This window comes from Vipera berus (assembly GCF_964194415.1).
Source record: "Vipera berus genome assembly, chromosome: Z".
Lineage (NCBI taxonomy): Eukaryota > Metazoa > Chordata > Lepidosauria > Squamata > Viperidae > Vipera > Vipera berus.
In genome coordinates, this window is record NC_138205.1 from 47,292,521 (window position 1) to 47,307,943 (window position 15,423).

At 39.9% G+C, this 15,423-nt stretch overlaps 1 protein-coding gene across 4 annotated transcripts in view; it reads left to right on the plus strand.

Moving 5' to 3' along the window:
* MEIOC (meiosis specific with coiled-coil domain) overlaps window positions 1-15,423 on the plus strand; it is a 28,105-nt gene that overhangs the window by 2,316 nt on the left and 10,366 nt on the right. For all 4 annotated transcript variants that reach the window (XM_081342985.1, XM_081342983.1, XM_081342982.1 and 1 more), the window contains exons 3-5: window positions 4,548-4,708; window positions 6,037-6,141; window positions 6,612-8,445. In XM_081342985.1, the coding sequence (XP_081199111.1) occupies window positions 4,548-4,708; window positions 6,037-6,141; window positions 6,612-8,445 (2,100 nt within the window). The remainder of the gene's footprint in view (window positions 1-4,547; window positions 4,709-6,036; window positions 6,142-6,611; window positions 8,446-15,423) is intronic.

Here is a 15,423-nt window from a genome sequence, read left to right on the forward strand (position 1 = left end):
TCATAATTCATAGATATGCAGCTTTCCAATACATTGCTATAAGAAGCAAAAATGTATTAAGGACACATTGTGTTCTGTTATAGTTTAGTAGATGAAGAGATCACAGGATCCAGTGGACCCATGAAAGTTGATACTTGAAACTCAGATGTGTTTGTGTAATCTTGTTGCAGCTTTTGGTTGTATTTTATGTTTCTGATCTTTGGCCATAATAATACAATTAATTTACTGTATTACAGGTAGTCCTCAATTTAGGACCACAATTGAGCCCAACATTTCCATTACTAAGCAAGACAGTTGTTAATTGAGTTTTGCCCCACTTTATGACCTTTCTTGCCACGGTTGTTAAGTTAGTAACATGGTTGTTAAGTAAATCTGGCTTTCCCAGATTTACTTGTCAGAAGGTTGTAAACAGTGATCACATGATCCTAGGATACAACAACTATCATAAATACATGGAAGTTTCCAGGCATCCCAATTTTGAACATGGGACCATGAGGCTGCTACAATGGTTCTAAGTGTGAAATATAGTACTGTTTTCAGTACTGTTGTATTTTTGAACAATCACTACGTGAATTGTATAAGTCAAGGATGGGTCTAAACAACTCGCCACAGCCAACTTGCTGTGGGACAGTTCACCATAGCCAACTCACCATGGGACAACTTGCTGCAGGACAAGAGTTACACTAATATCAAAGAAATGGTGGAATAGAATCATTAAAGAAAGGATGCCAAAGAAGGGAAATGAAAATGTGAATGACAAAAATTAAAATAATTTTTAAAATTATTTTAAATAATTGAATTGTTGAATTATTCCTGGCGAGTTGGGCGTGGCAAGAAGACACATTCTGGTCGAGGACTATCTACAGTGATATATCAGTGAATGAGTATAAGTTGCTCAAGAGCAAGGCAACTGCAAACATGCTACTGTGAAGCCAGATATTTCTGAACTTCAAATCTGATTATAATGTATGAAGTGTCATACAAATTAAGATTGCTGAAAATTCTAATTCAGCTACATCTGGAGGGCTGTTTATCCTACACACGTCTATTGATGTCATGCCAAGATTTAAATTTTTTAAAAGCAACTGGCTAGAGATTCATTTAGATCTTAAAAGCGGTTAGTAAAATACTGCAACATTGTCAAAGGCTGCATTATGCATTGGGCAGTTATAAGAACCATAGCTATGGGACAGTTGCATATACAAGGGCAATTCAGAAATAAACCTCTGTTTGGTTATCAATGACACATTCGCAGATACAGAACTTTTATTATACACATTAGAAAACTACAGCATTACATTACTTTTTGACATAATTGCCATTCAAATTGAGGCACTTGTCATGATGTCTTACAATGTTTGAAATTCTCTAGTAGTCGCTTGGCGCCAAATCTGGGGTATGTGCGGGGAGGTGATCAAAAACATCCCAACAGAACTGCTTCAAAAGTTCTTGGGTGTGTCTAGCGGTGTGTGGGCGAGCATTATCGTGAACCAACACCACACCTGAAGTCAGCATGCTCCAACACTTGTTATGGATGGCTCATTTGAGTTTTCATAACGTTTCACAGTAGACTTCTGAATTGATGGTCGAGCCACGTTCCATGAACTTCACTAGCAGTACTCCTTTGGCATCTTCACATTTGTCGGGATTTTCTATGGCACCGCTTCTGATGTGCTGGTTCACAATAATTCTTGCCCACAGGCCGCAGATTTGGTGCAAAGTGACTACTACTAAGGAATTTCAAAACTTGTAAGATGTTATGACAAGTGCCTCAATTTGAATGGTGATTATGTCAAAAAGTAATGTAGTTTTCTAATCTGTAATAAAAGTTCTGTATCTGCGAGTGTCATTGATAATCAGTTTTTCTGAATTGCCCTTGTAATAATAGCCTTGCCAAGCAATATGAGATTGAAGAATTTTTGTAAGTTTTATAGTCATTTTCTACTAAATGACTATAAAATTACAGTTAATTAAGCCCTTTAAAAATAAAGTTCAGGACAAGTACATTCCTAATACTCATGCTTTTATTTAGCTATTTGATTTTGGTGTATCATTCTTGGACCTTATTTGTATAAAATAAATGTAAAATTAAGGAAGTTTAATTATTTTTTCTGCTTTTTGACTAAAACTGAATATAGCTTAAATCAGGGGTCCTAAATCCCCGGTCTGTGTACCAGTACCGGGCCGTGGCATGCCAGCAACCGGTCTGCACAAACAAGCAAAGCCCCATCCACGTGATGCAGGCAGCACACAAAACCACACACCCTCCAGTCTGCGTAAAAACCTCTCTCCACAGAACCAGTCCCTGGTACCCAATAGGTTGGAGACTTCTGGCTTTAAATCATTAAACCTCCGTACTTTTGAAATTTTGTGAGCATGCTTTAGACCAGGGGTAGGCAACCTCGGCTCTTTTATGACTCATGGACTTCAACTCCCAGAATTCCTGAGTCAGCTGACTCAGGAATTCTGGGAGTTGAAGTCCATGAGTCATAAAAGAGCCGAAGTTGCCTACCCCTGCTTTAGACACACTTATAGAATGAACACAATCGTGCATGTAATCAAGCATTTATTACTGGGAGCAAACCAAATATTTCCAGCCCTCACTACTGACTGTGATGATTATGTCTTGTTAAGTCAATGTTGACTATTAATGACCAGCTCTTTATTTTTAGCAATTTTCTCAGCCTGGTCCTTTGACCCCTTTGTGATGCACCTGTTACTGTTCTTCTTTTTTATTCTACTTTCTCCAGCATTATCCAGAAAGCTAGGACTTCATTTTATATAATAATTTGAACCTTATTGGTTCCTCAAATGAAAACTGGATAGACTTGTTTGACATTTAAATTCAATAACATCAGTACCCTTTCTGTCCTCTCCAAATCCCAGTTTTCATTTCCATAGAATGTCACATGGAAAACCATTGCCTGCACCATTTTGATCTTTGTGAATATAGTCAGAAATGGCATCCAAATAGCTTTGCCAAGAACTTTATTACTTTACCAAGTGCTTGTCTGCATAATATTTCTTGATTACTAATTCGATTACTATTGATGGTTCACCCGAAGATGCAGAATTTGTTCCTTTGTTTAATTTATTTGCGACCTGTCACTATATGGGGCTATTCTAGGCAGATTATAACAGGAAAAAGAATATTCAATACTTTAGACTCATTCAATACTTTAGACTCATTCTAAAGCTGGTAGCTATATTTGTTGTCGTAATTTTGATTTACTTTACATATAATCTTAATCTGATTTTTTACCATATTCATTGACCCATGACTAGATGTTGCAGTCAGAATAGTGTCATCACCATAGCAAATAATTGCTGTTTCTTCTTCCAGCTTTAAAACCATGCTCACCATCAAATCCAGCATTCCTAAGTATATACTCAACATAGAGGCTGAATAAATAAGAGGAAAATATACAGATGTTTTCTATCATCTTGACTTAATTTGTTTTATTGGTCAGGTTAACTATTTCGTTTTATTGGTCAGGTTCAGGTTAACTATTTCGTTTTATTGGTCAGGTTATCTATTTTATTATAGAATCTGCTGAGCCTACAGACAGGAGAAAATACGTATTGTGCTTGAAAATGGTAGTTTTAGTATGCTAATTTAAATGACATGACACTTCAGGGAAAGAACCTGGGAGAAACTAGAGGGGATGACTGGGATGGAAACGTTTCAAGTAGTCTAATGGACTGGTTGCCACTGAAGGCAGCAATTGAAGGAAAGCTTGTACCTTGGTTTTTTACTGATCTTGGAAAATACAATAAATTACATAAATGCTTAGATTTTCAAAAATAGTCCTACAATGTCACAAAAAATAATAGGTAGCTGTATCACACTATTGCATTACTTGATAAAGTGTTCCTTTTTAACTGGCAGTGCTATATATATTATTCCATTGTTTGGTATATTTATTACTCCTATATTAAGTGACTTTAAACATCCAGTTTACTACTTTTGCTTGAGGATGGATTTTCATTATGTGATGATATAAAACTCATTTTTAGTTGTGAGAATAAATTATAAAGAATGATATTTTCAGTGCTTTATTGACAAGTAAAATCCAAATTGCATTTTTAATTTTTTATATGCTCTGGATTTTCTGGAAGTTGTACTGTATTTCACTTCCTCTTTCTTGCTTACATTAGTTAATATAATACAAGTACAATTTTGAAATTTTTTTTCTACCAATGCTTAATTTGAAAACAAAACTAATTTATATCATTTGTTAAAAACGAAATTATAAAATGTAAAATGTTGAGTACCTATTGAAATATAAATAGTTATGGAGTGGTAAGATCATGAAATAATTTGCTTGAAATTAGTTAATTGAATTGAATAATAATGTATAGCTTCATTCATTTGTAGAAATCTATTACTTCCTACCATTAGGCAAACAATCTGTATAGTTCTTTTCCATTTTACAACCTGTTTAACCTCAATAATGGAAAGTAACTATAAAATTTACATTGTAAGTAAAGAAAAGTACTGCTTTGTATATTGCTTTGTATATTCTTTTTTCTTCTTTAAAATACAGAATGAAGAGAATGTAGACTTAAGACAGACTTACAGTACTTCACTTTCTACAACCTCTGAATATTCAAACCACAATGACTCTTCTCTGTTCTACGTCCCATGGTCCACTTATGCAGATGATAATAAACAACCTTCAAATTCTCAAATTAGTGTAAAGAGCAGGTATATGATTTAAGAATTAAATGAACTTTGAAATTTGTTTTGCTTTCTGGCATAAGACAGAATTATGTTGGGGATTTTCTAAATTGTTTGTAATGTGCAACAATCTGCACAGAGCACTTTTATTTTTGCCCCTAATCTATAGCATATATTGAACTTTTATAGAATGGGTGAAATTTCAAATACTCTCCTGTTACTAACTTTGGGTTTTGTTTTTTGTTTTTTAAAGAATGATAAAGAAAAAAGAAACCTGGCAAAAAAAACTAAAGGGCTCCAAATAATGTTATGTCTTCCATTCTGTAAACATATTTGCCTTTGATCTACCCTTTCTTTTACAGAAATACAGTGATAGATGTAAAAACCAAAGCCTTCAAATGTCTCTCCACTTCTAATAGCAAGAGAATAATTTAAGAATTAGAACTGTATATTTCACCATATCCCATTATGTTGTACTGTATTCTACTGTGGCTGATCATTTTGTTAGTTTAAATGACAGAGAGTCTGAGAAGTCAACTGAAGATGGAAAAAAAAAGTCTCCTCTTGCATTTTATACTTATAAAAGACATTAGTGAGAATGTTTAGGGAATGAGGGCAGCAAAATCTTTTAAGGAATGATTTTGATGGTCTGAGGTTTAAAAAATCATCTGGGCCTGGATTTTGGAATTTGGGAAAATTTTCTGGCATTACTACTTGTATTTATAAAAAGGGATTAATAAAAGTGGTTTTGGCCTTTTCAACCCATGGAATCTTGGAGGTTTTTTAATTTAACTCTGACACTTGTTTTTGCCTTTGAAAATTACATCAGTTTTATATTTTTAATGTGGATGTATTTGCTCCGAATAACTATTAAAGTAAGTGCAGCAATCAAACATGGAGATACTATACAGTATTCTGTTATTTCCCAAGTTGCACTGCTGAACTGTCATCTTAGCAGGCTTTTACAATACAAATCAATACAAAGCTTATATGTTGTCAGATGAATGCAAAGCTGACAAATTGTTAAATCATTTGAGATTTCCTTCAATAGCAGTTTGGATATATTTGAATTATAGAAGTTCTTGTATGGTATTAAAATGTGAATTAATGTACAATTATATGTCATTTGGATCACGTTTGGTTGTGAAATTCATTTTTATCAGCTGTTGTCTGATAGAAAGCTAGCAGAGTAAAATATAGAAAAAATTTAGTTCTGCTATGTAAGAAGGAACTTGGTGAAATAAGTTGTAGTTCTGGATAATTCATTATATCATAGGTATAGACTATACAATTAAAAAGCCTAAACACAATAGAAATTTAGATAATAAGCAACAATTAACTTTATTTGTCCTCAGGATTCAAACAGAAAGAAATGACTATGGCAGTGAAACAGACCTATATGGACTTGTGTCTAACATCTTGGAAGAACAAGATAAATCACAGCCATATTTTACTGAAGGGTTAGTACTGTATTTGACATAGATGCTCACTGTTATAAGCAGCGTTCATCATATATAGCCACTTTTTCAGTAGTTCACCTACTTCTAATAGTAAAAGGTTGCAATTTCGGTTCCTATTTTAGCAAAGCTTTGATAGATACATATTTGAAAATTAAAATTTTTAAGTATTTTTTCAGCTTTTAGTAAGTCTTGAATAGTATATTGGATCTATTTCAAAAATCTATGTTCTTGAATTTATTCCTTAAATAAGATATATGTAGGTTACTTGCAACCTCCTCATATTAGCAGCATTCCTACCTTTTTAATATTTATTTTTATTTTTAATATATATATGTTGTTCTAAGACTATAATAGTAATAGCCTTTAATAGCTCTCTGAATACATTAATTATAGGACACATCAAAACTAAAAGCATAACGTTTAAAACCTAGTAAGGAATTGCCAAAACTATTTATGTTTCATTCTTCTAGAGCATGTGCCTCCAGTTTAAAATCTGTATGGCCTGTGAGCACTACTCGATTTACAGACCACCCTGACTTGTTGTCTGAAACAAAAAGAGCAATAGATGGAGTCATTCCTCAACAGGCTTTTTATGGTGGAGAATTACCAGTTTCTGAAAAACAGTATCTGCACACTGGTAATGTAACTTCGCAGCAGAAGGTGGATGACCTTTACCATGAGCTTACTAATATAGACCTTGATGAGCAATGGCTGTTTCCTTCCAGGAATGATAATCTCAGCTGTTACAATGTTCAGTCCAATGAGAATGCAAAGCCATCACAATTTCAAGACTATCCATATGTGAAAACATGTTTTACCCCACAAAGCAATTTTTTAGAAGCAATAAAAGAATCAGGAGCAGATACCTACACTTATGGAAGAGATAAAATGGGTCCTAAGGGACATGATTCACAACATCAAAAGAAAGCTGAAATGTTTCTTTCACAATTTAATAGGTATGGTGAAAGTGCTGATTATTATAGATACCTGGATTATTCTCATCTTAATAAAGTAAAACAAAATAAAAACATAAATTATGGTGTTCAAGAAAGTAAAAAATTACCAAGTGGAACACCTGAGCTACCAATGTTAGATACAGATAATTATAGTAAAATTTTTCAAAACAAACAAGTTGTTCAAAAGAAAATGGAAGATATATCTTCAGAACAGCAAAGTTTTACATTTCAAAAGACTACAGGACTCATATCAGAAAAACAGTTTGTGAATGAAAATTCATTTAGCCCTGATTTTGGTTTAAAGTCGGATTTTACCCTGAAATCTCATATAACTGTTCCAGGCAGTGGTGATTTTGCAAACGTTACAGAAAATTCAGATTATTTCAAATCACTGAATATTTTAGCAACAAACCCGGTAACTACTTCACCAAGCACAAATCTGAGACCAACATGGATAAATATGCAAGCTAAAAACAGTTCATCTCTCCCTATTCGGAATCAAAGCACCTTGATAAAATTGGGTAATTTATCTACAGGTTCAAAAGGTTCCAATCATTCTTACGATTTTTCTCAGCTATCATCAACCAATGTAACTTTAAATAATAATTTGTTGCTTCAGAAATACCGCCAAGAAGCACCTACAGTATTTTCAAATTTTGATTTCAAAGATGGTGGTGCTGCAGACAGAGTTTCTTCTTCCAGTCATACAGAAGGATTAAGTAAAGTAGAAGAAAGCATTTTTGAGTGCATTATTGACAAAAAAATTAAGCCACCAAATGGTTTTTGTGATAACTATTCACAGCAATATGGGATTATTGAAAATGTGAACAAGCACAATTTTCAAGTTAAACCACAGACTGGACATTATGAGGTTGAGGAAGGCCAAAAACATTTAGATGGATTATCTCAAAATTCTTACCAAGATATATTGGAGACTCAAAGCCACTTAAATAGTCATAGACAAGGAAGTGGAGATAGTAATATTGTCAGTAACCGTGTAAATCGCAACCAGGTTTCTTGTTTCTCAAATATGATGGGTGATTTGAGACATAGCCCAAATGCCCAACAGCTAAATTCAAATAGATTTCCTTTGAAATCCAACCATGCTTTTGGACCGTCAGTTATTCCTTTGATGGATTCCTATGATTTGTTTTCCTATGAGGATTTAAGCCATTTTTACCCATATTTTAATGATATGATGTATGGAGACAATTCTTTCACCGGCTTCATGCCAACATTTGGATTTCAAAGACCAGTGAAAACTCGCAGTGGATCAGCCAGTGAGCTTCATATTAGATTGGAAGAATGTTATGAACAGTGGAGAGCTCTAGAAAAAGAAAGGAAAAAGGTAAGAAACTTAACGCAGAGTAGAATAGTTATTACAAATAATATGTCTTATTTTTAAGTTTCTTCTTAAACTATTATTTCTACAAGAAATAGAAGTTCCAAATATCCATATTCTACTGTCTAAAAAACCCAGACCCCAAGATATAAAACAATGGAAAAAATTAATTATTAATAGCTACCTTAATAGAAGAAAAGGAGCAGCAGTCATGTATACGTTTTCTCTAGTATTAATCCAATTGAATTCAGTGGGCTTATTTTTGGTCATGTGTTAGATTTCCCAACAGTGGTACTCCAAAATTTATCTCTTTTCCTCGTAAAATGAAAGTAGCATCTTATTTTTATATGGAAGAATAAAGTATTACACTTGAGAACCCAAGTACTGCTTTCATCCAAAAATTGAATACAGATAGTTCTTGACTTACGACCTTAATTGAGCCCAAAATTTCTGTTGCTAAACGAGACATTTGTTAAGTGAATTTTGCCCCATTTTAAACCTTTCTTGCCACAGTTCTTAAGTGTATACTGCAGTAGTTAAGTTAGTAACATGGTTGCTAAGTGAATCTGGCTTCTCCATTGACTTTGTTTGTTAGAAGGTCGCAAAAGGTGATCACATGACCCTGGGCCACTGCAACTGTCAAGAGTGAGTCAGTTGCCAAGTATCTGAATTTTGATCATGTCACCATGGGGATTCTGCAATGGTCATAAGTGTCAAAAAGTATTGTCAGTTTTTTCAGTGCTCTTGTAACTATGAATAGTCACTGAACTGTTTTAAGTTGAGGACTACCTATAAGCCATCAGGCCATCACTAAAGGAATCCCATAGAGGGGAACAAAAATACAATACAGGTAGTTTTCAACTTACAACAATTGAGCCTAAAATTTCCGTTGCTAAGTGAAACAGGTATTAAGTGAGTTTACCCCCATTTTATGACCTTTCTTGCTACAGTTGTTAAGTGAATCACTGCATTTGTTAAATTAATAATAACACGATTATTAAGTGAATCTGGCTTCCCCATTGACTTTGCTTGTTAGAAAGTCACAAAAGGTGGTCACATGACTACGTGATATTGCAACAGTCATAAATACATGCCAGTTGCCAAGCATCCAAATCAAGGGATCCAGGGGATGCTGCAATAGTTGTAAGTGTGAAAAATGGTTTTAAGTCAGTTTTTCAGCACTGTTGTAACTCTGAATGCTTACTAAACAAATTATTGCCAGTTGAAGATTACCTACAGATGGCAAAGATGCACTATCAATTTACTCTCCTACTACAGGTAGTCTTTGACTTACAACCAGTGCTTTTTTTCTAAAAAAAAAGGTGCCAGAACTCAGAAGTGCTATCACTGGGAGTGATGCTGGTGTGTTGCTACGGCGTCGCTGCCCGTCCTTTGCACCCCTGCGGCTCGGAGCCACATGCTGTGGGGATTCCCCTCCCCGCAGTTGCCACACCGTGGCCCATGCTGAGTCCCCACCCGGAGCTGCTCCGAACCCTGACCCAGAGCTGTGTTCCTTGTGGCAGTGGTCTCTGGCGCCAAATAGCAGATGGCCTCCGGCACCGGCACTCGTTCACTTACTGCCCCGTCGCTTCCAAATGCAGTAAGTGAGTGAGCGAGCAAGTGGCATTTGGAAGCGATGAGGCAAGTGAGTGAATGAGCAAATGGCATTTGGAAGTGTCAGGGCAATAAGTGAGTGTGTGAACAAGCAAATGGCATTTGGAAGTGACGGGGCAGTAAGTGAGTGAGTGAACGAGCAAATGGCGTTTGGAAGCAATGGGGCAGTAAGTGAGCAAGTGAGCAAGAGGCCTTTGAAAGAGATGGAGGAGTGAGTGAGAGCGACTGGAGGCTTTAGTGAGCAAAGTGAGCGGGGGGGTGTTGCGAGCAAAGGGTGAGATTAAAAGGGAAAAGTGAGGGGAGAAGGGAAAAAGAAAAGGCACTGACTTCTGACTTCCTCTGTTACAGGAGTAGAAGGAGGCATTAACATTGAATCTCAACTTTTTGCTTTTCTATAATATTAACATAATATAACATCAACTGGAAGACGTTAAACTCCTTCTGTTTCTTTCCTTCCCAAAAATTATGTTAATGAGTCCTCTCTAACCTCTGCTAATCAGCTTGTCCTGGATTGTTTTGCCGTAAAACGGAACGGTTTGCGAGTTGCAATTGTGACAGCCCATCTCATTTTAGATATATCACATATAAGCCTTGGTGGAGCAGTGGGCTAATGCCTCCCTAAGTAACACCAGCTGCCTGCAATTAGTGCAGGTTCGAGTCCCACCAGGCTCAAGGTTGACTCAGCCTTCCATCCTTCCGAGGTAGGTAAAATTGTTGGGGGCAATAAGCTGACTTTGTAATAATGCTGCTTGGGGGGTGTATGAAAGCCCTAATAAGCAGGCATATACATAGAATGAAGGCTACTGCTAAGCTTGTAAGCCGCCCTGAGTGTTCGGAGAAGGGCGGGATATAAATGGAATTAAAATAAATAAATAAATAAATAAATAATTGAAGATTGTAATTAGGTGCGTGTGCACGTTCAGCAAGTGTAATGTATTTGTGCTGGCATTTCTAGACCTCTTTCCAACCACACCCAGAAAAATTTGTAACAAACATTGGAATTCTCAGTGCCATGTTTGGTATTTCCCAGCAATTTGTTACTGGAAGGAAAAAGCAATCCCTGCTGCGTTACTGATCCCAGAGAAGCATTTGCATGTATGCAGGTATCCTTAGGGTGCCATAGTTATGGATGAGAAATATTGGTTGCAAAGTTGGCATTTCTGGATGTAATACAGATATTTTGGACTTATTTTTGTTTCTTTGCATGTTTGATATTTTTAAAAAGGCATATGCTACTGACTACGCTTATGCACATATGTAACATCTTTTGCTAGGATACATGATCACTGCTTGTCCAGAATGTGAAAAGTGAAAGATTGTGACTAAATTTTTTTAATGTACAGATAATACCACCAGAAATTATTTTAGCCTTTTTAATGTTGTTATTGATGTTAAGCTCACCATGGAAAACATCATATATTGTTATGTATATTAGCTTAATTATTTAAAGACTGAAGTGCAACATAACTAGATTCTAAATAATCTATTTTTCAAAACACACAACAGTCCAAACAGTAAAAGTAAAGTCCAAATTAAGAATATTTCATTCTTAAGAATTGTTTAATTTAAAGTGGTTTAGTTGTAATAGATGGTTATAGATTCAAAATAATTTTCAAGATTATTTACAAAAGATACTATTTTTTCTAGCATCAACTAAATTAGACATATTACATTGAGAAAAATGTTTCTCATTTCTTTCTTGTTAAATTTATTGATTTCATTGCAGAGATGTTAACATAGGAAATAGATTATTTTGTTACTAATTTTACCTTCCAAAAGACAGAAGCAGATGAAAAATGTGAGGTTCTTTCCTGTTGGCTTTTTTGAATTAGCTGTTTTAGATTCTAAAAGTTTAGTTCTTAAAGAAGTAACCTTATAAATAATTTAAATGTCCTCTAGTGCAGGGTAGGCAATCTTGGCTCTTTTATGACTCAAGGACTTCAACTCCCAGAATTCCTGAGCCAGCGTGGCTCAACTTGGAAACTTCTCTCTTTCCCCTCAGCGTGGCTGGCTCAGGATTTCTGGGAGTTGAAGTCCACGAGTCATAAAAAAGAGCCAAGTTTGCCTATCCCTGCAATAGGCTTTTGAAAGCCAATAGAGAGAGCTTTTTTTTTTACAAGAAAAAGGTGCCGGAACACCGTTCTGAGCGTTCTATGAGAAAAAAAGCCCTGCTTACAACAATTCATTTAGTGACTGAAATTACAATGGCACTTGTTTGTTTTGTTGTGATTTTGCTGAAAACCAGAAATATATCCTGGCAAAAACATAAATCACAATCATGTGACATATGGATGCTGCAAATAGTGGTAAATGTGGACCAGTTGCTAAGCACCTGAAATGTGGTCACATGATTGGGGTAGGACAGCTCTTAAAACTTTGGAACCAGGTCATAAATATCTTTTGGGAGGTCAGTGTAACTGAACAATTTCTAAGTGATTGGTCATGAGGACTATACAATGGTTGCAGCACCTTGAAGTCTTATGGTAATGATTTACGATCTTCCCAACCAACGTCTAACAAGTAAAATCAATGGGTGAAGCCAAATTCATATAATGACCATTTGATTGACATAATGACATGACTTTGATCAAATCATGGTGATTTGATTAACAACCATGATAAAAATGGTTGTAAAATTGAGTCCAGTTACATGATGATCGAATTGCTTAATGACTGTATTGCCTAATGCACAGGTCGGCAACCCGCGGCTCCGGAGCCGCATGCGGCTCTTCGAGCCGTCCCATGCGGCTCTTCGAGCTGTCCCATGCGGCTCCCAGGCCTCCTCCCTGTGAAAAAAAAAAGTGGCACTAAAAAAACTTAATCAATTTAAACTTCTCACAAAAAAACTTGAAAAGTTTAAATTGATTGGTTGGTTTGTGGGACCGTCTACAAACCGTTTGTGGGCTACCCACAAACCTCTTTGTTTTTTTACTGCACTTGGCAGAGTGGAGGAAGAGACGGGAGAACTAAAACGTGAGTAGATCTGCTTCCTTTCCGCCCCCCCTTCCCTCTCGTTGCCGGGGCTGTGCGCGCTTCCCCCCCTTCCCTCGTCGCCGGGGCTGTGCGCGCTTCCCCCCCTTCCCTCTCGTCACCGGGGCTGTGCGTGCTTCCCCCCCCTTCCCTCTCGTTGCCGGGGCTGTGCGCGCTTCCCCCCTTCCCTCTCGTCACCGGGGCTGTGCGCGCTTTCCCCCCCTTCCCTCTCGTCGCCGGGGCTGTGCGCGCTTCCCCCCCTTCCCTCTCGTCACCGGGGCTGTGCACGCTTCCCCCCCTTCCCTCGTCACCAGGGCTGTGCGCGCTTCCCCCCTTCCCTCGTCACCGGGGCTGTGCGCGCTTCCCCCCCTTCCCTCTCGTCGCCGGGGCTGTGCGCGCTTCCCCCCCCTTCCCTCTCGTCACCGGGGCTGTGCGTGCTTCCCCCCCTTCCCTCTCGTTGCCGGGGCTGTGTGTGCTTCCCCCCTTTCCCTCGTCGCCGGGGCTGTGCGCGCTTCCCCCCCCCCTTCCCTCTCGTCACCGGGGCTGTGCGCGCTTCCCCCCCTTCCCTCTCGTCACCAGGGCTGTGCGCGCTTTCCCCCTTCCCTCTCGTCACCGGGGCTGTGCGCACTTCCCCCCCTTCCCTCGTCACCGGGGCTGTGCGCGCTTCCCTCCCTTCCCTCTCATCGCCGGGGCTGTGCGCGCTTCCCCCCTTCCCTCGTCACCGGGGCTGTGCGCGCTTCCCCCCCTTCCCTCTCATCGCCGGGGCTGTGCGCGCTTCCCCCCTTCCCTCTCGTCACCCTCTCCCTCCCCCCAAACTCCCCCTCCCTCCCCCTCCTCTCCCACTCTGTCGGAGGCTAGATCCGCCGTTCTGCAAGCCTCCGGTTAATACCCTGTATTCAGCTCTGGAAAGTGGGGGGGAGGGGGAGGGAGGGGGAGGGAGGGGGAGTTTGGGGGGAGGGAGAGGGGGAGCTCCACGGTGCAAAAATAAAGCCCTGCTGCTCTTCGCGTTGCTTGCCCGACTGGCTGTCACGGGACTGCACGGATCGCCTCGCTCCCACCGGCAGCTGATTCCTTCGAGTTTGGTCTCGAGCGATTTTGCATTTTCTCCAGTGCTGAAAGCCACTCGGGGAACTTGAGTTACCGGCTCCCCGATCACTCCACCCTCATCTTCTCTTCGTTCCCGCTTCCCCTTCCGAAGGTTCCTCTTGCCGTCCGTGACTAAAGTCCCACTCCCACCCCCCGTGGCAGGTTGGATCCCCCCCAACTATCTTGAGTACCTACAGCCCCACGCTGCCCTCCCCCGGGCCACCGCAGCCGGAGAGGACGGCTCTGAATTTAGATATTCCGCCTGTAAGTCGCAGAGGGACCCCGAGTGTTCATAATTGATCCATAAAAACCTAATACCGAATAAAAGTACGATACATCAATAAAAAGATCCAATTTGATTTTCCCCCCCCCCGCCACACACACACACACAGGTTGGAGACCCTCCGACGTGGCTTGGGCACCCAGAGGCTCCCGCTGTCCCCTTTTCTCCACCGGGCGAGAGAGGCAAAACGTGCACCAACCCTGCCCCCATCCACCTCCAGTATGGATGGCTCTGCCAAAAGAAAAGCAGCCGAAGCAAGCCTCCCATTGAGAGAATGGGGCGGCGGAGGCTTGCAAAATGGCAGATCCAGCCTCTGCCGGCAGCGGAGGCTTGCAGAACGGCGGATCGAGCCTCTGCCGGTGGCAGAGGCTGGATCTGTGCTCTGCAAGCCTCTGCCGCCAGCAGAGGCTCAATACGCCATTCTGCAAGCGTGTCTGCCGGCAGAGGCTGGATCCGCCGTTTTGCAAGCCCCGGCGACGAGAGGGAAGGGGGGGAAGCGCGCACAGCCCCGGCGACGAGAGGGAAAGGGGGGGAAGCGCGCACAGCCCCGGCGACGAGAGGGAAGGGGGGAAGCGCGCACAGCCCCGGCAACGAGAGGGAAGGGGATGAAGCGCGCACAGCCATTCTGCAAGCGTGTCTGCCGGCAGAGGCTCGATCCGCCGTTCTGCAAGCCTCCGCCGCCCCATTCTCTCAATGGGAGGCTTGCTTTGGCTGCTTTTCTTTTGGCAGAGCCATCCATACTGGAGGTGGATGGGGGCAGGGCTGGTGCACGTTTTGCCTTGTTTTGCGCATGCGCATGCGTGCATGCACGCGCGCGCACATTTTGCGGCTCCCACTTTTTTGTGTTTGTGACGGAACCGGTTCTGAGTGGCTCTTTTCCTTTTTCCGGTTGCCGACCCCTGGCCTAATGGCTGAAATTCTGATCCCAATTGTTGTGATAAGTCAAACACTATCTGTATATTGTATTACATAAGTGGACCTAGTAGATGCTTCTGTAACTGTTCTTTTCAAATATATTAAACTCTAAGAAA